At 49.5% G+C, this 25387-nt stretch overlaps 2 protein-coding genes across 2 annotated transcripts in view; one reads left to right on the plus strand and one right to left on the minus strand.

Moving 5' to 3' along the window:
- Positions 1-25387, minus strand: part of LOC140898206 (uncharacterized) — a 46158-nt gene that overhangs the window by 17332 nt on the left and 3439 nt on the right. Inside the window, exons 5-6 of the mRNA XM_073311694.1 lie at positions 5931-5937; positions 1763-1807 (exon numbers count right to left, since the gene is read on the minus strand). Coding sequence (XP_073167795.1) covers positions 1763-1807; positions 5931-5937 — 52 coding nt within the window. The remainder of the gene's footprint in view (positions 1-1762; positions 1808-5930; positions 5938-25387) is intronic.
- LOC140898213 (uncharacterized) overlaps positions 5667-25387 on the plus strand; it is a 49588-nt gene continuing 29867 nt past the window's right edge. Inside the window, exon 1 of the mRNA XM_073311725.1 lies at positions 5667-5751. Coding sequence (XP_073167826.1) covers positions 5704-5751 — 48 coding nt within the window. The 5' untranslated portion in view covers positions 5667-5703. The remainder of the gene's footprint in view (positions 5752-25387) is intronic.

Raw genomic sequence — 25387 nt, forward strand, 5'->3', positions numbered from 1 at the left:
ACATCCGAGAGGGGTCTTCTCCATGTGGATCTGCCGATGCTTGATGCTGTGCGAGCAACAAATGAAGCTTCCCCCACATTCAAGCTCTTTCTTGTGTGACTTGTCAGATGGGGAGTAATGTGTGAGCTCAGACTACCTGTTTCTGCAGTTATTAAAGCTTTTGCCACAATCCAAATATTTATGGATTCTCCCTTGTGCTGATGTGAAACAAAGTTTGATCTTTGAATGAAACTTTTTCTATTGTCATGCTAAGTTCAGTGTAAGCTGCGCGAACATGCAGCCGCCTACTTAACACTGTGATGGTGCTCAGGGAACCCTCCCGGCCAGGGGAAGGGCAGCCCAAACGCAGCCCCAGCTGGACCTGCTGCAACTAGGGGAGGGGTGGCCCGAATGCAGCCCCCGTCTGATCTGCCGTGGTTGGGGAGAGACACCTCTCCCCCTCAGCCCAGATGCTGCTGTGGGGAGAGGGAGCTAGGAGAGTCCTCTCTTCCCGCCGTAGCCCCAGAGCATCCTCCTGTACACCAAACTCCTGATACCTGGCCCTACCCCAGAGCCCTCACCCCCTGCACCCTAACGCTCTTCCCCAGCCCTGAGCCCCTCATCCCCAGCCACACCCCAGAGCCCAAACCCCCAGCCGGAGCCCTCACCCCCCCCCCCCCCCCCCCGCACCTCAACCCTCAGCCCTAGCCCTGAGCCCCCTCCCACACTCCGAACCCCTCAATCCCACCCCGCTACATGACTTTTGTTTTGTTCACCAATATGAAGGTGTAGTGGGGCAACTGCCCCACTCCGGTCAGTAGGGGGTTAAAAGCAGCCCTGGAGGTGGCTGTGGTTGGGAAAAGCAGTGAGAGCACCTGAGTGACTAGCTGACCACAGGTGTGGCCAGCTCAATCAGGCCCCAGCTGGCCCTCCTAAGAGGGCTGTGAGCCAGAAGGTAGGGAGTCTCTCTCTAGCCTTAGAGGGAGAAGGGCTAGCTGCCTGAGAGCAAGGTACCTGAAGCAGAGCTGTGCTGGGGAAAGGCAAAGGGAGCTCTAGCATAGCAAATCCCCAGGCCATGGGCCATGCTAAAACATGTTGTGAGGTTGTAGAGGTGCAGCTCGGGGTTAGGCAGAGGCAGCTGGTCTGACCCCCCTTGCTCGTGATGAGTGGTTTACAGACTGCAGTCCACCCCGGTGAGCAGGGGCTAGATGATGACTGGTAGTAGCCACTGAGACAAGGTGGGTTTAGAGAGTTGGGGGTTCCCCTGGGAGGGGAGACCCAGAGCATGGGGGTACTGCTGGGGCAGAACCCTAAGGTAAAGGACACCAGGGTCCAGGAGGGAGATGGGGTCAGTGGCAGGTGCATTGCAGAGGGGGGTCTGGAGCAGGTGAAGAGCTAATTCCCAAGATGACCAGCAGGAGGCACCACACCAGTGAGTCATCAGGCTTGGAAGGGACCTCAGGACGTCATCTAGTCCAACCCCCTGCTCAAAGCAGGATCAATCCCCAATTTTTGCCCCAGATCCCTAAATGGCCCCCTCTAGGATTGAACTCACAAGCTTGGGTTTAGCAGGCCAGCTCTCAAACCACTGAGCTACCCCTCCCCTGTCACACAACACCTCCATATTGGTGCACAAAACAAAATTCATTCTGCACATGTGTGGGAAAAATTAGAGGGAAAGAGCTGTCAAGGCATTTATAGATTCTGTTCCATGTGGATTCTGGGATGTATTGGAAGGTATGAGCTGGAACTGAAGCTTTTCCCATCATCCAAGCATTTATGCGGTTTCTTTCCTGTGTGGGTTCTCAGATGTGTAATGAGTTGTGATCTGTCACTGAAGCTTTTCTGACAGGTTTCAGAGTAGCAGCCGTATTAGTCTGTATCCGCAAAAAGAACAGAAGTACTTGTGGCACCTTAGAGACTAACCAATTTATTAGAGCATAAGCTTTTGTGAACTACAGCTCACTTCATTGGATGCATAGAATGGAACATATAGTGTATATATAGAGATGTAAGCAGAGTCAGGATGGGCTCCACCCTGACATCTGGTGGTGAGGTGTGGCAAGTTGTGGAAAAGAACTTCAGGGGCTGATCTCATTTGCATAGGCACACCCACCCCGCCTAGAATGAGGCCATAACTGCCCAAATGGTCACTTTGGCTGTTGTGGGAACCCCAGTGTCTCTGTTATTGGGGCGGGAAGAATAAATTGTTATTACCCTGATTATGGGAACTGTGCTTGGAACTGTACTTGGCCTTTTATTATGATGGAGGGACTCACCATCAACTGAGTAGCACTCGCTAGGCAAGGGACTTGGGTTCCAAAACTCTGTGAATGGGGAGAGACTTGAGGCAGGTATTAGTACCTGGTGGCATGGGTCCCTTTGTGAGGGCCTGAAACACCTATTCCACCTCTGTCTCTCTCCACTGTGGAATGTCAGAGCTAATTTTGGGTCTATTAAGAGTCTTGCTACAGGTACTGTGCTGCATTCACTTTGGCCTTATGGTGCACCAGCACTAAGGCTCCCACTACTATGAGCTGAAATCACTGAGCACTGTGTCAAGTAGTGGGGAGCTGGAAGATCTAGAGTGCAGTGGTGCTGTTCGTGGATAGACTGGTGGAGTGTTCGTGAGACAGCGAGCTGTGCAGAGCGGAGCTGGTCGTGGTGGAGCGGAGCTGTTCGTGAGACAGCGTAGCAGAGCAGAGCCCTGTGGGGCAGTCAGCTTCAGGACACGTAAGGTGCCCCTTACCTCTTTCCCCCACACACAGGCACATTTTAGCCAGACTGGGGAGTAACACTCTGCAGATGAACTTTTGAACTCTGGGGCTGGACTTTTTTGGACTTTGGGTGATTTGTGGATTGCTGGACTCGAGACGTTTGGGTTCTGGGACTCAAGAACCCGAGGGAAAGGATGTGGCCCAATTTTCTGGGGCGGGTCTTTGCTCATGGTTTGGTTAATGAACACTAGTTGTGGTGTTTCCCCAATTTAATGCTGATGTTGTTTACCTCATGTTATTAAAGATTCTCTACTACACCGAGACTCTGTGCTTGCGAGAGGGGAAGTATTGCCTCTTTGAGGCGCCCAGGGGGTGTGTAAGATTTTCCCAGGTCACTGGGTGGGGGCTCGAGCCAGTTTTGCATTTGCTTTGATGAGAGGGAGCCCCTGTGTACTGAACCCGGCCCTTGCTGCTATCAACTTGGCCTGGCAGAAGGGTTACATATATATATATTCTGCAGCCTGTCAGGGTGAGAAGGACAATTGGGGAGGTTTCTGAATTACCGTTAGTCCACTTCACACCCCAATTCCCCCCAGGCTCTTTCCCTGCAGACAGACACTCTAGACTCTGCCATGCTGAGAAAACCCTCAGTTACGTTATTACAACACGGACCTGACCTCTCCCACCTGGACTAAACCCACAAGACACTTTAAACCCCATAAGAACACAATCTCTGAGCCAAATGCTAGAAAAGAGCAGAATTGAAGGAGTCACTTTGGTGGATCCCCCTGACACTGTCGCCAGGGCAGCACATTCCCCCCAGCAGCATGGGGAATAAGCAGAGGCAGGAACTCACTTTTCCTCTCTCTGCTCCTCACCTTTTTCCCAAGTAAGTCAATCTGCCCTGGGGTGCTGCAGGAAATGGAGTTGGGCAGGGCTGAGAGCCAGGAACCTTCCATCCAACTTCTTGCTTCTGCTGCCCCATTTAGTCTCTCCTGTCTCCTTTCTGCATGGAAGAGCTGGTTACTGTCCTCCCATTCCTGTAGCCTGTGGGCGTTTCCTCTCCCATAACTACTGCCACTGCTAACAGGAGTGTGGGCCTGGGTGTGTTGAGGACAGCAGCTCTGGGACTCAAAAACAGCTAGGAGCAGAGATGGAGTGAGGAGGGGCCGTTTGAGTAGTTACTTTCCTGTCCATCCCCAGCACTTTCTCCAAATTCTCTATCATCACCTGGAGTCTTCAGCTCAGGAGCTGGTCACAGCAGAACCTGGGGCAGACCTAGAGCACTGATTCCAGTCACAGGAGAAAGTACCCCCCTCTGCTGGGCATAAAGGGAGCGTTAGTGATGGTCTATCCCAGCACAGACCACACTGGGCAGCAGCCGCCTCTCAGCCCAGGCTCCCAGATCACAATGGAGGCAGCAGCGTCTACCCCAGGAAGCCCAGCTAGCTCTAGGGTTGCAGTATCCTGAGCACAGAGAGACTGACACCAGCCTCCTCTGCCTTAGCAATTACCAGAGCCCTCTGCTGGGGGCAGCTAATGACTGAGTCTCCCTGTGCTGCCCCTGCAGCCAGCCAGGGACAGCCAGACTGCTGCTGATCTCATTTGCCCACCTGGATTCACACTGGAACCAGAGAACCAGTTCAAACCAGGATTTCGTCCTTAAACTGGAACCGAACCTGAACCCTAATTTTGTTTTACTGACTGAACCTGAACTGAACATAGGAAGAAAAAAAAAGTTTCAGTTGGACTTCTTAACTGCTGTTGCTCTCAGTGACTCTGGTTTGACACAGAATCCTGCACAGAAATCAGAGCAGGGCCCTCTTCAGTTCTGTCAGCCACAAGCATTTAACATTCAGGAGTCAGACCCCCAAATAATTAGATTGTCTTGAGAAAATAAAAAACTAAATTGTGAAGGGTGTGTGTGTGGTGGGGGAGGGGGAGTGTTTGCCTTGTATATGCTGAGCCCTTAGGGGGAAGCCCCCTGCCCACTCCCAATGCTTGTTTGACCATTTTTAAGGACAAAGATTCACCACTAGCTGCTAGGCGGGCAGCCCCCTCCCCCTCTCCTACCCCATGGTCTGGGGGAGCTGCCGTTGTATCTCTCACCATCCCTCTCCCTTCCCCTACCTCTGGATGTCCCTTCCCCAGCCGGTCTCTGCTTGCTCTCATATTCTCCCTCCAGCCTCCCCACAACCCTTCTCCTCACATCCCCCCTTTCCTTCCCTTTATCCCCCCCCCATTTCCCTCTATTCCAGCTCTGTTCCCCTGAGCCCCAGAAACCTCCCCCTGATTCCTGAGTATTCCCTCAGTCCCCCTTCTCCTCCCCTCGTTCACCCCCTCAATGCCCTCTGGCTCTCAGAGCCCCCTGCCTCTCTTCATCCCCCTTCCGACTCCCAACCCCCTCTGGCTCCTCTGACCATTTCGTTCCAAGAATGCGTTTTAGAAATCGTGGAAAGGCTGAGAGGAAACATGGACTCCTTCTCCACCCCCGTGAGAACTTTGGACTTTGTTTTAGCTCCAACGTCCTTCGACCACCATTGGAGGAAGTGCTACATCAGTGACAGTTCCGAGGAGGAGGGAGCACCATGGGGAGCCCTTTAGCTCAGCCGTTGATGGATATGCTGGAACCTGACCTCGAAACCCAACCACTAGTGAGAAAGACCACCCCTATGGAGGAAAGTGACCACGGCTCATGGGAGTCACCGGTGGACAAGGTGAATGGAAAAGATGTCGCTCAGGTAAATGAACGATTAAGAAGTGACGATCAAGGATGGGCTGTAATGGGGTTAGGACTGACCCATAGCTGTGTAAATCTAAAAACAAGCAGTGTGGGCTTATAGTTGTTTCTTTTCTGAAAATGTTTCGACAGCTCAACGATGCCTTTCTGGAGGACCCAGAGGCCCTGGACAGCATTGCATCAGATAACGAAGATGAACTGGGCCCATCTTGTTTTTGCTCAATGCCGGAACAAATCGTTGACGAGGACGCAAAGGATGATGGTTATATGGATTTAAGGAGGAGGCTTGGCATGGAACTGAGACAGTGCCACATTGTGAGTGTTAAAAAGTCATGTGTTCTATTGTATGTGTTGCTGTTTATGCTGTCCTTAATCACTGCCTTAGGGAAAAGCTTTTTGAAGATTGTGAGGGCTGTGTCATAGACGGGCCATCCCAACGGCACTCTGACTGTGTGAGCTGGACTTCAGAGGATATAAACTGCAAGCTTCAGGACCTATGCACTGACCTGTGTTTGGAAAGCTTATTAAACACTGTTATTGCCATAGGTTATGCTTTCCAATGTCTGTGCCTAACCCAAGAAAATTTAGCACAAGAGGTGACCTTGGTAAATGCTGTGCAATTTGGTCGAGACCCTGACAGTGTTTTAAAGGAAATGACCAAATTGGAATCCTTATTGAGTTACAGGGACAAACCATCCCGATGTGTAGAAAGAATACTAAATATGGCAGGCGACCAGCTTGGCTTAACAGTGAAATCCTTGCTGATCTTGAACACAAAAAAGAAGCTTACAAGAAGTGGATGATTGGACAAATGACTGAGGAGTATAAAAATATTGCTCAGGCATGCAGGAGTGAAATCAGGAAGGCCAAATCACACTTGGAGTTGCAGCTAGCAAGAGATGTTAAGAGTAAGGAGAAGGGTTTCTACAGGTATGTTAGCAACAAGAAGAAGGTCAAGGAAAGTGTGGGCCTCTTACTAAATGAGGGAGGCAACCTAGTGACAGGGGATGTGGAAAAAGCTAATGTACTCAATGCTTTCTTTGCCTCTGTCTTCACGAACAAGGTCATCTCCCAGACTACTGCACTCGGCAGCACAGCATGGGGAGGAGGTGACCAGCCCTCTGTGGAGAAAGAAGTGGTTCGGGACTATTTAGAAAAGTTGGACGAGCACAAGTCCATGGGGCCGGATGAGCTGCAATGAGAGTGCTAAAGGAGTTGGCGGATGTGATTGCAGAGCCATTGGCCATTATCTTTGAAAACTCACGGTGATTGGGGGAGGTCCCAGATGACTGGAAAAAGGCTAATGTAGTGCCCATCTTTAAAAAAGGGAAGAAGGAGGATCTGGGAAACTACAGGCCAGTCAGCCTCACCTCAGTCCCTGGAAAAATCATGAAGAAGGTCCTCAAGGAATCAATTCTGAAGCACTTAAAGGAGAGGAAAGTGATCAGGAACAGTCAGCATGGATTCACCAAGGGCAAGTCATGCCTGACTAATCTAATTGCCTTCTATGACGAGATAACTGGCTCGGGGAAAGCAGTGGATGTGTTGTTCCTTGACTTCAGCAAAGCTTTTGACACCATCTCCCACAGTATTCTTGCCAGCAAGTTAAAGAAGTATGGGTAGGACAAATGGACTATAAAGTGGATAGAAAGCTGGCTAGATTATTGGGCTCAACGAGTAGAGATCAATGGCTCCATGTCTAGTTGGCAGCCAGTATCAAGCAGAGTGCCCCAAGGGTCGGTCCTGGGGCCGGTTTTCTTCAATATAGAATCATAGAATATCAGGGTTGGAAGGGACCTCAGGAGGTCATCTAGTCCAACCCCCTGCTCAAAACAGGACCAATCCCCAGCTAAATCATCCCAGCCAGGGCTTTGTCAAGCCTGACCTTAAAAATATGTAAGGAAGGAGATTCCACCACCTCCCTAGGTAACACATTCCAGTGTTTTACCACCCTTCTAGTGAAAAAGTTTTTTCTGATATCTAACCTAAACCTCCCTCACTGTAACTTGAGACCATTACTCCTCGTTCTGTCATCTGCTACCACTGAGAACAGTCTAGATCCATCCTCTTTGGAACCCCCTTTCAGGTAGTTGAAAGCAGCTATCAAATCCCCCCTCATTCTTCTCTTCTGCAGGCTAAACAATCCCAGTTCCCTCAACCTCTCCTCATAAGTCATGTGTTCCAGTACCCTAATCATTTTTGTTGCTCTCCGCTGGACTCTTTCCAGTTTTTCCAAATCCTTCTTGTAGTGTGGGGCCCAAAACTGGACACAGCACTCCAGATGAGGCCTCACCAGTGACGAATAGAAGGGAACGATCATGTCCCTCGATCTGCTGGCAATGCCCCTACCTATACATCCCAAAATGCCATTGGCCTTCTTGGCAACAAGGGCACACTGTTGACTCATATCCAGCTTCTCGTCCACTGTAACCCCTAGGTCCTTTTCTGCAGAACTGTTGCCGAGCCATTTGGTCCCTAGTCTGTAGCACTGCATGGGATTCTTCCGTCCTAAGTGCAGGACTCTGCACTTGTCCTTGTTGAACCTCATCAGATTTCTTTTGGGCCAATCCTCCAATTTGTCTAGGTCCCTCTATATCCTATCCCTACCCTCCAGCATGTCTACCTCTCCTCCCAGTTTAGTGTCATCTGCAAACTTGCTGAGGGTGCAATCCACACCATCCTCCATTTATGAAGATATGGAACAAAACCGGCCTGAGGACCGACCCTTGGGGCACTCTACTTGATACCGGCTGCCAACTAGACATGGAGCCATTGATCACTACCCGTTGAGCCCGACAATCTAGCCAACTTTCTATCCACCTTCTAGTCCATTCATCCAGCCCATACTTCTTTAACTTGCTGGCAAGAATACTGTGGGAGATGGTGTCAAAAGCTTTGCTGAAGTCAAGGAACAACACATCCACTGCTTTCCCCTCATCCACAGAGCCAGTTATCTCGTCATAGAAGGCAATTAGATTAGTCAGGCATGACTTGCCCTTGGTGAATCCATGCTAACTGTTCCTGATCACTTTCCTCTCCTCTAAGTGCTTCAGAATTGATTCCTTGAGGACCTGCTCCATGATTTTTCCAGGGACTGAGGTGAGGCTGACAGGCCTGTAGTTCCCCGGATCCTCCTCCTTCCCTTTTTTAAAGATGGGCACTACATTAGCCTTTTTCGAGTCATGGAATCATAGAATATCAGGGTTGGAAGGGACCCCAGAAGGTCATCTAGTCCAACGCCCTGCTCGAAGCAGGACCAATTCCCAGTAAATCATCCCAGCCAGGGCTTTGTCAAGCCTGACCTTAAAAACCTCTAAGGAAGGAGATTCTACCACCTCCCTAGGTAACGCATTCCAGTGTTTCACCACCCTCTTAGTGAAAAAGTTTTTCCTAATATCCAATCTAAACCTCCCCCACTGCAACTTGAGACCATTACTCCTCGTTCCGTCATCTGCTACCATTGAGAACAGTCTAGAGCCATCCTCTTTGGAACCCCCTTTCAGTTAGTTGAAAGCAGCTATCAAATCCCCCCTCATTCTTCTCTTCTGCAGGCAAAACAATCCCAGCTCCCTCAGCCTCTCCTCATAACTCATGTGTTCCAGACCCCTAATCATTTTTGTTGCCCTTCGCTGGACTCTCTCCAATTTATCCACATCCTTCTTGAAGTGTGGGGCCCAAAACTGGACACAGTACTCCAGATGAGGCCTCACCAATGTCGAATAGAGGGGAACGATCACGTCCCTCGATCTGCTTGCTATGCCCCTACTTATACATCCCAAAATGCCATTGGCCTTCTTGGCAAAAGGGCACACTGCTGACTCATATCCAGCTTCTCGTCCACTGTCACCCCTAGGTCCTTTTCCGCAGAACTGCTGCCTAGCCATTCGGTCCCTAGTCTGTAGCTGTGCATTGGGTTCTTCCGTCCTAAGTGCAAGACCCTGCACTTATTCTTATTGAACCTCATCAGATTTCTTTTGGCCCAATCCTCCAATTTGTCTAGGTCCTTCTGTATCCTATCTCTCCCCTCCAGCGTATCTACCACTCCTCCCAGTTTAGTAGCATCCGCAAATTTGCTGAGAGTGCAATCCACACCATCCTCCAGATCATTTATGAAGATATTGAACAAAACCGGCCCCAGGACCGACCCTTGGGGCACTCCACTTGATACCGGCTGCCAACTAGACATGGAGCCATTGATCACTACCCATTGAGCCCGACAATCTAGCCAGCTTTCTACCCATCTTATAGTGCATTCATCCAGCCCATACTTCCTTAACTTGCTGACAAGAATACTGTGGGAGACCGTGTCAAAAGCTTTGCTAAAGTCAAGAAACAATACATCCACTGCTTTCCCTTCATCCACAGAACCAGTAATCTCATCATAAAAGGCGATTAGATTAGTCAGGCAGGACCTTCCCTTGGTGAATCCATGCTGGCTGTTCCTGATCACTTTCCTCTCATGCAAGTGCTTCAGGATTGATTCTTTGAGGACCTGCTCCATGATTTTTCCAGGGACTGAGGTGAGGCTGACTGGCCTGTAGTTCCCAGGATCCTCCTTCTTCCCTTTTTTAAAGATTGGCACTACATTAGCCTTTTTCCAGTCATCCGGGACTTCCCCTGTTCGCCACGAGTTTTCAAAGATAATGGCTAATGGCTCTGCAATCACAGCCGCCAATTCCTTCAGCACTCTCGGATGCAACTCGTCCGGCCCCATGGACTTGTGCACGTCCAGCTTTTCTAAATAGTCCCTAACCACCTATATCTCCACAGAGGGCTGGCCATCTCTTCCCCATTTTGTGATGCCCAGCGCAGCAGTCTGGGAGCTGACCTTGTTAGTGAAAACAGAGGCAAAAAAAGCATTGAGTACATTAGCTTTTTCCACATCCTCTGTCACTAGGTTGCCTCCCTCATTCAGTAAGGGGCCCACACTTTCCTTGGCTTTCTTCTTGTTGCCAACATACCTGAAGAAACCCTTCTTGTTACTCTTAACATCTCTGGCTAGCTGCAGCTCCAGGTGCGATTTGGCCCTCCTGATATCATTCCTACATGCCCGAGCAATATTTTTATACTCTTCCCTGGTCATATGTCCAACCTTCCACTTCTTGTAAGCTTTCTTTTTTATGTTTAAGATCCGCTAGGATTTCACCATTAAGCCAAGCTGGTCGCCTCCATATTTACTATTCTTTCGACTCATTGGGATGGTTTGTCCCTGTAACCTCAACAGGGATTCCTTGAAATACAGCCAGCTCTCCTGGACTCCTTTCCCCTTCAAGTTAGTCCCCCAGGGGATCCTGGCCATCCGTTCCCTGAGGGAGTCGAAGTCTGCTTTCCTGAAGTCCAGGGTCCGTCTCCTGCTGCTTACCTTTCTTCCCTGTGTCAGGATCCTGAACTCAACCAACTCATGGTCACTGCCTCCCAGATTCCCATCCACTTTTGCTTCCCCCACTAATTCTACCCGGTTTGTGAGCAGCAGGTCAAGAAAAGCGCCCCCCCCTAGTTGGCTCCTCTAGCACTTGCGCCAGGAAATTGTCCCCTACGCTTTCCAAAAACTTCCTGGATTGTCTATGCACCGCTGTATTGCTCTCCCAGCAGATATCAGGAAAATTAAAGTCACCCATGAGAATCAGGGCATGCGATCTAGTAGCTTCCGTGAGCTGCTGGAAGAAAGCCTCATCTACCTCATCCCCCTGGTCCGGTGGTCTATAGCAGACTCCCACCACTACATCACTCTTGTTGCACACACTTCTAAACTTAATCCAGAGACACTCAGGTTTTTCTGCAGTTTCGTACTGGAGCTCTGAGCAGTCATACTGCTCCCTTACATACAGTGCTACTCCCCCACCTTTTCTGCCCTGCCTGTCCTTCCTGAACAGTTTATAACCATCCATGACAGTACTCCAGTCATGTGAGTTATCCCACCAAGTCTCTGTTATTCCGAGCACGTCATAGTTACTTGACATCACCAGGACCTCCAGTTCTCCCTGCTTGTTTCCAAGGCTTTGTGCATTTGTATATAAGCACTTGAGATAACCTGTTGATCGCCCCTCATTCCCAGTATGAGGCAGGAGCCCTCCCCTCACAGACATTCCTGCCTGTGCTTCCTCCCGGTATCCCGCTTTCCCACTTACCTCAGGGCTTTGGTCTCCTTCCCCCGGTGAACCTAGTTTAAAGCCCTCCTCACTAGGTTAGCCAGCCTGCTCGCAAAGATGCTCTTCCCTCTCTTCGTAAGATGGAGCCCGTCTCTGCCCAGCACTCCTCCTTCATGGAACACCATCCCATGGTCAAAGAATCCAAAGCCTTCTCTCCGACACCACCTGCGTAGCCATTCGTTGACTTCCACGATTCGACGGTCCCTACCCCGGCCTTTTCCTTCCACGGGGAGGATGGACGAGAACACCACTTGCGCCTCCAACTCCTTTATCCTTCTTCCTAGAGCCACATAGTCCGCAGTGATCTGCTCAAGGTCATTCTTGGCAGTATCATTGGTGCCCACGTGGAGAAGCAGGAAGGGGTAGCGATCCGAGGGCTTGATGAGTCTCGGCAGTCTCTCCGTCCGGTACTTCCCCGGATCGCCTTGAGTTTTCAAAGATAATGGCCTATGGCTCTGCAATCACATCCGCCAACTCCTTTAGCACTCTTGGATGCAGCACATCCGGCACCATGGACTTGCGCTCGTCCAGCTTTTCTAAATAGTCCCGAACCACTTCTTTCTCCACAGAAGGCTGGTCACCTCCTCCCCATGCTGTGCTGCCCAGTGCAGCAGTCTGGGAACTGACCCTGTTCGTGAAGACAGAGGCAAAAAAAGCATTGAGTACATTAGCTTTTTCCACATTCTCTGTCACTAGGTTGCCTCCCTAATTCAGTAAGGGGCCCACACTTCCCTTGACTTTCTTCTTGTTGCTAACATACCTGAAGAAACCCTTCTTGTTACTCTTAACATCTCTTGTTAGTTGCAACTCCAGGTGTGATTTGGCCTTCCTGATTTCACTCCTGCATGCCTGAGCAATATTTTTATACTCCTCCTTAGTCATTTGTCCAAACTTCCACTTCTTGTAAGCTTCTTTTTTGTGTTCACGATCAGCAAGGATTTCACTGTTAAGCCAAGCTGGTCGCCTCCCATAGTTACTATTCTTTCTACACATTGGGATGGTTTGTCCCTGTAACCTCAACAAGGATTCTTTAAAATACAGCCAGCTCTCCTGGACTCCTTTCCCCCTCATGTTATTCTCCCAGGGGATCCTGCCCATCAGTTCCCTGAGGGAATCAATGTCTGCTTTTCTGAAGTCCAGGGTCCGTATTCTGCTGTTCTCCTTTCTTCCCTGTGTCAGGATCCTGAACTCGACCATCTCATGGTCACTGCCTCCCAGGTTCCCATCCACTTTAGCTTCCCCTACTAATTCTTCCCGGTTTGTGAGCAGCAGGTCAAGAAGAGCTCTGCCCCTAGTTGGTTCCTCCAGCACTTGCACCAGGAAATTGTTCCCTACACTTTCCATAATCTTCCTGGATTGTCTGTGCACCGCTGTATTGCTCTCCCAGCAGATATCAGGGTGATTGAAGTCTCCCATGAGAATCAGGGCCTGTGATCTAGTAACTTCCGTGAGTTGCTGGAAGAAAGCCTCGTCCACCTCATCCCCCTGGTCCGGTGGTCTGTAGCAGACTCCCAGCACGACATCACCCTTGTTGCTCACACTTCTAAACTTAATCCAGAGACTCTCAGGTTTTTCTGCAGTTTCATACTTGAGCTCTGAGCAGTCATACTGCTCCCTTACATACAGTGCAACTCCCCCATCTTTTCTGCCCTGCCTGTCCTTCCTGAACAGTTTATATCCATCCATGACACTACTCCAGTCATGTGAGTTATCCCACCAAGTCTCTGTTGTTCCAGTCACATCATAATTCCTTGACTGTGCCAGGACTTCCTGTTCTTCCTGATTGCTTCCCAGGCTTCTTGCATGTGTGTATAGGCACTTGAGATAACTCGCTGATCGTCCCTCTTTCTCAGTATGAGGCCAGACCCCTGCCCTCTAGCGCGCTCCTGCTCGTGCTTCCTCCCGGTATCCCACTTCCCCACTTACCTCAGGGCTTTGGTCTCCTTCTCCCGGTGAACCTAGTTTCTTCATTAATATCTTCATTCATGATCTGGAGGATGGCGTGGATTGCATCCTCAGCAAGTTTGCAGATGACACTAAACTGGGAGGAGAGGTAGATATGCTGGAGGGTAGGGATAGGATACAGAGGGCCCTAGACAAATTAGAGGATTGGGCCAAAAGAAATCTGATGAGGTTCAACAAAGACAAGTGCAGAGTCCTGCACTTGGGACAGAAGAATCCCATGCACCGCTACAGACTAGGGACCGAATGGCTAGGCAGCAGTTCTGCAGAAAAGGACCTAGGGGTTACAGTGGACGAGAAGCTGAATATGAGTCAACAGTGTGTCCTTGTTGCCAAGAAGGCCAATGGCATTTTGGGCTGTATAAGTAGAGCATTGCTAGCAGATTGAGGGATATTGTTGCCGGCACCCAGTGCCGAGAGGCTGAACAACAGCTTGAGTGGTTCGTTACCCGGTGTGCTACACCCAATAATCACAACGGGGTGGAGAAGCAGAAAAGTTTATTTGCAGCTGCAAAAAGGTACAGGGAGAATAAAATCTCAAATCCTGCACACAGAGCAGGAAGTTACACAGGCTTTTATATATCCTTTTCCCCAGCATACTTAGCCAATAGCAAGCTGCCCTAAGTATCCATACAGACAGCCAATCCTGTTCCCAGCTAGTTCCCTGGTTCTCTGTATCATTTGTTAAACTATAATAAAGCTGCTTTATTCAGCATTGTTCTTCCATATCTGCCCTGTTTGGCCTTGCTTAGTTTCAGGCAATCTGTCTCTGCAACATATTGTTGCAGATCCTCAGCATAACTGCTGTGTGTGCCTCCAGGCGGGGGGGGGCAAGGACACTTGGGCCTAGTATGAGGAGCTGCTGCGCGTGCCTCCAGGCGGGAGGGGGGGCCAAGGACACCTGGGCCTAATGCGAGGGGTTTTCATCAACACTTGTGGTCTTCCATCCCCTCGAGTTACCTAGTGGCCATGCCCCAGTGTCCCCAACAATGTGATCGTTTCTCTCTATTCAGCATTGGTGAGGCCCCATCTGGAGTACTGTGTCCAGTTTTGGGCCCCACACTACAAGAAGGATGTGAAAAAATTGAAAGCGTCCAGCGGAGGGAAACAAAAATGATTAGGGGACTGGAACACATGACTTATGAGGAGAGGCTGAGGGAACTGGGATTGTTTAGTCTGCAGAAGAGAAGAATGAGGGGGGATTTGATAGCTGCTTTCAACTACCTGAAAGGGGGTACAAAGAGGATGGATCTAAACTGTTCTCAGTGGTAGCTGATGACAGAACAAGGAGTAATGGTCTCAAGTTGCAGTGGTGGAGGTTTAGGTTGGATATTAGGAAAAACTTTTTCACTAGGAGGGTGGTGAAGCACTGGAATGCGTTACCTAGGGAGGTGGTGGAATCTCCTTCCTTTGAGGTTTTTAAGGTCCGGCTTAACCAAGCCCTGGCTGGGATGATTTAGATTGGGATTGGTCCTCCTCTCAGCAGGGGGTTGGACTAGATGACCTCCTGAGGTCCGTTTCAACCCTGATATTCTATGGAAGATGCCTGCTTACAGCGTTATATTGACCATCTGGTCCGCAGAAAAAGTTACAGAACCCTGCTTAAGAAAAAGACTATTTGTAAGAAATCTAAAAGGATTAAGTTAGAGAATGGTGAGGGGACAAACATGCAATATAAAATTTGGTAGCTGTAAATAAAAATATCTATTGAAAAGGGTTTTGTGACTATCTGTGTTTCTGTTAGAAGGTCTGTGTGGCCCTTAAGTAACATAAAAGTTTTGATGGCGCATCTTGGTTTGTTTTCAAGGGGCTGTATGTCTTTTAAATAAAAAAAATAGTTCATGAATAGTTCTTGTGTCTTTGTCTAAAAGAGACCCATTTACAGCAAAAAAGTTGAAATGCCTGTAGTAGAATCTTGTGGGGAACCCTCCCCCCCGCAAAAATGTATTTAAAATAAAAGCAAAAAAAAAGGCTTCTATTAAAAACTGGGATGTTTGAGATGTGTTTGAATACAATGACAGGTTTCAGAGTAACAGCCGTGTTAGTCTGTATTCGCAAAAAGAAAAGGAGTACTTGTGGCACCTTAGAGACTAACCAATTTATTTGAGCATGAGCTTTCGTGAGCTACAGCTCACTTCATCGAATGCATACTGTGAAAAGTATAGAAGATCTTTTTATACACACAAAGCATGAAAAAATGGGTGTTTACCAGCAGAAGAGTGGGGTGGGGGGAGAGAAAACCTTTTGTAGTGGTAAACACCCACAAGTCCTCCTTTTCTTTTTGCGAATACAATAGAGCTGACTCACCCTGTTGAGCTGATGGTTTAACAACTCCCCCCCGCCCACTGAATAGCCAAGGTGACTCTATTGAGTATAAAAAAAATGAGGAGTACTTGTGTCACCTTAGAGACTGACAAATTTATTGGGGCATAAGCTTTCGTGGGCTAAAACCCACTTCATCGGATACTGTATTTTCCACTGTATGTAGGAAGATTTTTCTACACAAAGAACATGAAAAAATGGGTGTTGCCATACCAACTGTAAGGAGACTAATCAATTAAGGTGGGCTATTATCAGCAGGAGAAAAAAAAATCTTTTATAGTGATAATCAAAACCAAACATCGACATTGCTACGCCTATGTCCCAGGTCCCACACCCGTCTAGGGACGTCCCTGCAGACAGAAAATGTAACTAATGCCACACATGTTTTGTCTGAGGGAGTCAGGGTGTTTTGCCCAGAGTAATTAAGACAGACCAGAGAGGGTAACGCAGAGGAGAAGGGAGAGTGTTTATTTTGGGGGTGATTAGCCATTTAATCTAACCCTATTACTGCCACTGGGACAAGCCAAGGGGTGCTGCTGAATTCCACAGAGATGGTTCAGAGACATGTGTCTCCATCAGAGACTAGAAAGACTGAGGGTTCTTCTCCACTGCAAATAAACACCCACAACAACACATCTGAGAGACTAAGGCAATTAACTTGGCTTTGGGGCTAAATACGTAGCAATGTCGATGTTTGGCTTTGGGCTGGAGCCTGAGCTTTAAATCCTGGCAAGGGGGAAGGATCTCAGACCCCAGGCTCCAGCTAGAGCCTCTACATTGCTATTTTTAGCCCTGCAGCCTGAGCTCCTGCACCACCCTGAGTCAGCTGCTCCCAGGCTCTGAGACTCTGCTGCAGTGGTATTTGTTTCTTTTTGGGGCTGTTTTTTGGGGGGTTTTTTGCTGTGTCCACATACCCTGAAAGAGGCAGGACCTGTGTTAATGAGTGCTGCAGTGTGTGATCCTATGTCACAAAAGATTGTATAATTAGGCACAGACACAAGGGGGCTGAATTAACAAGGCCCAGACATCCTTGATTCTGACAATGCCTAACTGAGACTGCTTGACTTTGCACCCTTAAGAATGTTGGAGACCCCAGGGTATGGCCACTAGTTAAGTCGAGGGGATGGAAGGCCATAAGGGTCGAGGAAGTCTCCCTGCTGTAGGCCTAAGGGCTTCTTTTCAACCCCCCTTAATAGAACTCAGGCCTGGCTGGTTTGAGTAAGCTCTTTTGCCCTTAAAACAATGTTGCAGTTGTAGATAATGCCTCATAGTGTAAGGTTTGCTGATGCCAAGTTAAAGATAACAGGAGAGACAGCTACAAGGCCAGACAGAATTTGCTGGTTGTTTAAGTTGCTAGGAATGCTTGTTAGAGGTTGTAGGAAATAAACATTGTTGCAACCCATATAAGGAAGGCAGAGTATTTGCGCAAAGCTTTGATTGGCTGATGTGTAGTGCAGTAGCATTAAGGAATATAAAAGTGTGTGTAATGACCTGCTCTGGTGTGCAGGATTTGAGATTTCTCTCCCTGTACCTTTCTTTGGAATTCCAAATAAACTTTTCTGCTTCTCCACCCTGTTGTGTTTATTGGGTGACGCATACCGGGCAACGAACCCCTGCTGTTGTTTTGCCTCTGGGCACTGGGTGCCGGCAACAAGAACATGCTTTTATTGTAATTTTTTGAGGGTAAAGTTGTTATAAATCCCCTCCAATTTTCCTGCTCTACCATATAATTGTTTAATATGCAGATATTCTACCCTCCAATCTTATCCCCTTTCTCTCCAATCATCAAATATTGCTGCACAGATTTCCCCCTTTCTTCACTTACTGAATTTTACTGCATCCCCCTCAGGGGCTGATCCCTTTCTCTCTGTAGATGGGTTACTAATATAATCTCTGCATAAAGATTGTGTGTTTTTGCTTTAAATACCCACTTGATATGAGATCTTTCAGATTTTGCTTTTTCCTGTCTGCTTAGCCAATTTGTGTAAATCCAGGGCCGTCCCTAGCCATTCGGGTGCCCAGGCCTCCCCGCCCCGCACCCCCAAGTCTGGGAGGCAGGAGCTGGGGGGGCACTTTTGGGGCCCCCAGAGGGTTAGTGGGGGCTGGGTGTGTCGCTCGAGGAAGGGGTTTGGGGGAAGGGATTCTCCCCCCAGACTGACCGGCGGCGGGAAGCGGAGCGACGCGGCCCCAGCCAGCTCTACTCCGCCAGCTCCCAGCCACGTTGCTCCGCTTCTCACCACCAGTGAGTGCAGGGAGATTGGGGAAATGATGCCCCCCCGCACTCACAGGCGGCGGGAAGCAGAGTGATGCGCTCCCAGCCCGTTCTGCTTCCCTCGCCCTAGCCCCAGCCATATCGCTCGGGGCGGGGCAGGGAGTTTAAGGAAAGGTTTCCTCCCCAACTCACAGGTGGCGGGAAGCGGAGTGACGCGGGACCAACCAGCTCTACTCCGCCAGCTCCCAGCTGCGGGGTTCCGCTTCCCGCCGCCAGTGGGGTGGGGACCCTTTCCCTAACCCCCCGAGCGACACGGCCGGGGCTAGGGCAAGGGAGGTGGAGCGGGCTGGGGCCACGTCGCTCCGCTTCCCGCCGCCGGTGAGTGGCGGGGGCGTCCTTTCCCCAGCTTCCCCGCACTCACCGGTGGTGGGAAGCGGAGCAAGGCGGCTGGGAGTTAGCGGAGTAGAGCAGGCTAGGGCCAGGTTACTCCGCTTCCGCCGCTGAGTGTGGGTCACTGGGGGAAGAGGTGGGCTGGGGGCGGAGCAAGAGGGAAGGGTAAGAGGTGGGATGGAGGGAGTTGTCCGGGGCCCCACACCCCCCTAGGGCTGGCCCTGGCCCTTGCGCCAAATTTCATGGTGCCCCAAATTTCATGGTGCCCTACACAGCTGTGTATGCTGCGTATGCCTAAGGACGGCCCTGTGTAAATCTTCTCATATTTTTCCTCATTTCCCCTTATTTATCAAATGCTGCTGTAAAGTCTCCTCAAAGTTCACAGATTTGTTCCCTCTCTAATTACTGAACAATGTAAGATTCCCTCATTTTGGGACGAGAATTACTGAGTGGCTAAGTCATTATGCAAGGTAGCCTATTTCCCCTTGTTTTTTCCTACCCCTCCTGCCCAACGTTCTGGTTAAACTTGGATTTATGCTGGAAATGGCCCACCTTGATTTTCATACACATTGTAAGGAGAGTGGTCACTTTGGATAAGCTATTACCAGCAGGAGAGTGAGTTTGTGTGTGTATGGGGGTGGGGGGGTGAGAAAACCTGGATTTGTCCTGGAAATGGCCCACCTTGATTTTCATACACATTGTAAAGAGAGTGGTCACTTTGGATGGGCTATTACCAGCAGGAGAGTGAGTTTGTGTGTAGGGGGGTGGAGGGTGAGAAAACCTGGATTTGTGCTGGAAATGGCCCAACTTGATGATCACTTTAGATAAGCTATTACCAGCAGGAGAGTGGGGTGGGAGGAGGTATTGTTTCATGGTCTCTGTGTGTATATAATGTCTTCTGCAGTTTCCACAGTATGCATCCGATGAAGTGAGCTGTAGCTCACGAAAGCTTATGCTCAAATAAATTGGTTAGTCTCTAAGGTGCCACAAGTACTCCTTTTCTTTTTGCCCTGAGTAATTACCACAGATGGGGTATAGTAGAGAGAGAGCCTGGAGCACTGGGCCTGGTGCAAGAGCTGAGGCCTGAACCAGAGGCTGTGAACCAAAGTCAGGCCGTGTATTAAAGCAGATGCTCACAAGTTCACTGCCCAGTACATGAACTTGGCAAAGTTGTTGCTAATGTATTAGGCACTAGAGATTTATGTAAATATATTCCAGCTAGTACAGGTACATCCTAATGTAGTACAAGGTAGGATGGGTTGACAAAACAATGGATAGGGATGTTTTGTCCAAGAGCGCAGGAGGAAGGGGAGGTAATGAACAGCTGTCATGACACCCATAATGTGGGGCATAAATTGTGTATTCTAGTTGTTTGTTTCAGGCTACAAATGTCAGGGTACTTTGCCTTGAATCCTTGTTTGGCCGAGGGGGCAGTGGAAAGTCTGGTCACTGATTGAGACGTTCCTGGCTACTACGTAGTCATGTGTCAGTGTACCTGTAATCATGGAGCCAGGGTGCTGGGACCGTGCCTAGGGGGCAACAAATCTGGCCCAGTGCCTTTGTCACTGAACCGGGCCTGTGGTCTTTCTTGATGAGTAACATCGAAGGCTGCTGAAAGAGCAGGGTGCCATAGCTGCTGTTAATAATAACCAGGGGAAGAAACACTGGGCAGCCTAAGCAGCATTACAAAGCCAACGACGTTACAGCCTTCAGCACTTAGTGCTATCGATGTCTGCTGAACCAGCTATCTGCGCAGAGCTGGACAGCACACTGAAACAACACACACATGGGCAGCATTGGGGAGGTGTAGCCACCCCACAATTTGCCTTAGCCCCCCATAGCCATCCCTCCCAGTGCAAAGGTCAAAGCAGTCACCCCTTTCCGGCCACCCATCTTTGAAGGCAGAGGGGAGAGGGCGGTGGCTGCTGGCAGTGGGTATCTACAACCTACTTCAACCTCCTGCACAGAGGCTGAGGAATACCTGAGGATATGGCAAGGGATCCAGGACTCTCACCCACATGGCACAGCCTAGCAAGGAGGGTAGCTCCTGGTCTGGCCTCTAATCACAGCACCAGTTGCTCTTTGCACGGGCCAATCAGCGACCAGCGGACGCACATTTAAACACCCTTCCTGGGAGGAAGCCACTCTGACTTGGATGGCTCAAGTGCAATAGGGGGAGGTGGGAAGTTCCCTTGCACACCAATCAGAGACTTGGGAGGTGCAATAGACAAGTGGGAGCACCAATCAGGCAGCGGAGGGAGGGTCAGTGCATCCTGTTGAAGCAGTTGGCTACACTGAGTCTCCTGCCAGGACGTCTTTGAGCCGTGTTTGGCTCCGCTCTCAGGGCCATGGCTAACCGTACCTGCCCTGACAGGTGGGGGGAGAGTAAGTTATGGAGGGTCCAAGGGGTTGTGGAAGCTCTGTGAGTCAATGGGGGGGGAGGGGGATTGGATATGGGCAGGGTACATGCATAGGGGCTGTAGTCTGGGTGCCAATGGAGGCCCAGGGTTCTGAGCTATATGATAGGCTGAGATGTGTGTCTAGGATGTATTGAGTTCTTTTAGGGGCAGAGGGGAGGGGACAGGGGGTGGATGGGTTGGCAGAGGGACATGGGGTACGAGGGGTGCTGGAGTGGAGGGGTATGAATGGAACCAGGATTCTCGTGGGGAATGGGGGCTACACAGAGGGTGGGTGTGACTTGGGGTGGAGGGGGAGGCAATAGGTCTATTTAGAGCTATGGGTTCTGGTGGGTGTGAATTGGGAGTGTATAGGTGTGGGTGGATGTGCCGTGGGGGTGTATGGAGGAGCCATGGGTCCTGGTGGGTGGTAATGAGGTGCCATGGGTGGATGTTTTTGGATAGGCACAGTGTGATTGGATGGTTTGGGGGCATATTTTGGGGGTCAGACCTGCTCCCTCAGCCCAGGCTGGCTTGTCCCCTCTACCGCTGCCCTGTCCTCCCCTGGGTGAAGCGTGTGCTCGGCAGCGGGGGTCTCTGCGCTCCTCCCCCATGTGGGGTGTGCACTTGGCTGGGCCCCAAAGGGGCTGGGCTGCCTGGGCTTCCCTCGTTGCACTGAGACCTTTAAACATGGCGCAGTTGGCGGTGGCTCTATGGCTGCTGCTGGGGACTGAAGTGAGTGACTGCACTGGGCATGGCTCTGGCGACCCCATCCCCTGCTCTCCCCTAGGCAACATGTCCAAGCACCTGGAAGGCAAAGCAGAGGAAGTGGTTCAGGAGATCACCAAGAGGAGGGGCCTCAGCCGCTGAATATTTAAGAAATTACAGTAAAACCTGCCAAGAGCGACCACTCATGGAAGTTGGCAAAAGTGGTCACTTGTAAGAGTTGTTCTCTCCTCAAAGGTATGGTATTAGCATCCTTACTTCTGCGCTGCAGCTGGTGGCAGGACTGCATGGGTTTCACGTGGATTTGGCATTTGGGAGCATTTGGCATGGGGGAGTGGGGTGGTTTCTGTGAAGACTTGGGCTTGTTTGAGACAGTCCCCAGTATCAGCTGGACATGGGGGCGATGGGTCCTAGTCCTAGATAAGTGACAGGGGACAAGTTTCTCAGTGACACTGATTCTGTGTGTGATTCACTCTGGTAACAGGCACAGGAAGCTGATTGTCAGAGATGGTCTCTTGTCTCTACACCAGGCTCACTGGCTACAAGCTCTGTTCCCCTAACTCGGGCCATGTAGCTGTCAGTGCTTTGCCATCAGGTTCCTCTGGTTATTTGTAGGACTGGATTAACCCATCAATGGGCTGTAGGCAAAATCCCTCAAGTGCCCCCTGCCCCTCTCCTGGATGGCTCCCCCATGTAGGCACTGATAACAGCTTCCCATGCTGCACCTGGATGTTGGCAGTGAAGCACCAGCTGGTCTGGTTCTAGGGCTGGTGCTCTGCACACTCTGGATGGGCCTGAATGTCCCACCATGGTTATGACCGGGGGACGGAAGGGGAGGCTCTGGAGCCAAAACTGAGCCACTGACATTGTGCCATGTGGGTTGCAACATCAAATTTGACACCCCCTCCACCCCCCCCCAGAAATGGGGCACAGGCCTGGGACAAACCTGAGTGGGCAGTGGGGCAGCCACATGTGAGATAGGCCAGGGAAAACTTAGTATGAGGAGTGTGCTGGTGCTTAGGTATGAAATAGGGATCTCTGCGCCTAGCCTGAGGCAGCTGTGAGCATGCCCAGTATCAGATTTGTTGGCACTTGGGGAATTTAAATGACAGAAATTTAGGTGCACAGGATCTTTAGACACCTTCTGAGTTAGGCAACAGCTGAGTGGGGGGTGGTTGAGGATTGGTGGCATCTAAATGTCAGATTCAGGTACCTAAAGTGAAAGTAGTAGCTGAGCACTTAAATCTGTTTGTGCCTCTAGCCCCTGGTGCTAACCTGCTTTGAGAATCCCACTAGGCCCCTATCTGCATCCTCAGGTGCCTAATTCCTTTAAAAACCCAACCTTACGTCATTTGGAAAAGATACTTTTGAAAAACTTACCCAAAATCTAATGGGTAATCTAATTTAATGATTTAAAAATCAGTTGAATATAATCTGGGCCCAAAAGCATTAAAATACCTTAATCAGAACAGTATGGGGCTTTCAGTGGTATCACTACATGGCAGGCTCTGACATTCGGTGCTAACCGACCTACTGTTAATGACTATTGCTAAAGCCAGTAATAGATTGACTTTTCTCAGAAAAATGTGTTCTGCACTCTAGGAGTAAGTGCTTAATTCTGGGCAAGAACAATCTGTGTTTTTCACACATAACAGAAGGTGAATACTGTACCTGTTTGAAGTGCAGAGCCCTGTTCTCTCAGCATTCGGGAGGTGCTGCCCTCTCCCCTCATCATTCCTCTTGGGGCATCACTCATAGCCCTTCAGATTTCAGGATCACTCCTGCCATTTACAAAATAATTACGTTGGCTGTTCTGCATATTGAGACTGTAAGCTCTTTCCCTTAGGAGCTGTCTCTCATTATGTGTATATACAGTACCTAGCACAATAGGGCCTTGGTCTTCTGTGGAGCATCTGCCTGCTGCTGTATTACAAATAATCATGGTATTAACTGAGATACAATTATTTTGTAGCCAGACAAGAATGAATTTGGGGAAAGTTGTGGTAGGAGGAGCAGGCCAAGTATCAACGGAGAGAGACTCCCAAACCTACCAATCTAAACTCCCAGTCCTGCAAAACCTTATTCGCATGTTTAATTTTACTACTGTCCCCATTGATTTAAATGGGTCTGAGTTAGAATTAGGCAGGTGGAAAGGTTGACAGACTTGGGGTCTTGGGCTGAAACACAATTCCGAGATTAAAATCACTTTAGCCATATTATATAGATGAGTATACCAGCTGCAGTTGAGGCTATGACAAGGCAGAGGTGAGGTTCTATGTCTGACCTCACTGTGCATTTCTGTACCAGACCGTGTTAGCACTGCTTTTACTGTTAATTTCCACTCTGAATCTGCTGGATATTTAGTGCAAGACAAACTTCACTTGGGAGTGTGAGAAACTAAATTCTACTTTATTATTCCAAGGGACGAACAAAGACAGACTCCTTTCCCCACCCCCAGCCTAGCTCAGCACGGTACTTTACATCCCCAGTCCAGCACATTGCTGCACCCAAATCCTCCAAGCACAAACAACCGAGCAACGTTTACAAACTGGTAGAAAAGTGCAGAGAACCCAGGAGAGATGGTGGGACCCAGTCACAAAGCAAACACTCCGAGAGCAGGAAATCCAAGAAGCTGAGATTAGAGGGGTACAGTGTGGGGTGAGTGGGGCAGACAGTCTCTGTGGTCCCCATGCAGGACACTATTAGATGGGGAGGGGGTGACCAGCTGGGCTGTCAGGCTCCTCATCTCCCTCTGGCCTCTATGATGGGGGTCAGTCTGGCTTCAACGCTGGCTCAGACATGTTGGCTTCCCCAAATTCCTTCTTGTCTTTGTTCAGGCTCATCCTCTCAGCAATCAGGTGATGCTGTCCCCTCATCATTCCTCTTGGGGCATCATTTGTAGCCCTTTAGATTTCAGGGATGGCTTCACCCAGCACTCACAGGGCAATTCCTGTCTCTCTCTGTCATTGGCGCAGCAAGTTTACAGTTCTCAGCATCAGCTCTCTGGCTCTCGAGAAAAGTCTGCAGTTTCCCAGCACTGTTTCCCCACCCTCTCCCCCTCCTGACTGCATCTCATGTTTCTGCAGGGATCAGAAAGTAACTCCATGCCCCCTCGGCCTCTCCGAGTGTGAATCTAGCATTCGCCCTTAGTGTTTGTGCTGAGAGATAGTGATAATTTTCATTGTTCAAACACACAAAAATCTCCTGAGAAAGGGTAAAGAAAGGTTAAAATAAAATAAAAAAGGACCCTTCCTGCAAATGATCATTTGTCTCGTAAAGTCCTCAGTAAAACTGTGCTACATCCTGTCAAACTAAACTAATATCAAAGCATGTGATCAAACAGCCATCAGGAAGAGAGACAAGTCAACACTACAAGATGGGCTACAAAACACTTTCAGGTTCATAAAGTGAAATCCCACAGAATCATAACTCCCAAAAGAAGGAAAACAAATGTATCCATTTTCCTCTGAACTGGCTAAACCTGCAGTACTCAGCACCTCCTCATTATTTGGTTGTGTCATTTACAAAAGTTTCAGCATTGTCCTAATGCAAAAAAGAAAAAAAAGGAACAAAAACAAACCAAAGCTAAAATCTGCCCATCTCCAAATGTTCTGGGATTGGCTAGAAAAAGCCCAGAAGCCACTTTATTAATAGATGGAAACAGGGATTTAAGGTCAGAAAGCTCAAACAGAGCTTTGGGATTCATTTGAATATCACCTCCAGGTCTGGGACACTTTCATCTCTAGCCCGAACGAGTCTGAGTCAGGATCAAAAAAATCAAAGTGTGATTCCTA

Source organism: Lepidochelys kempii, chromosome 14 (assembly GCF_965140265.1).
Source record: "Lepidochelys kempii isolate rLepKem1 chromosome 14, rLepKem1.hap2, whole genome shotgun sequence".
NCBI classification, from domain to species: Eukaryota; Metazoa; Chordata; order Testudines; family Cheloniidae; genus Lepidochelys; species Lepidochelys kempii.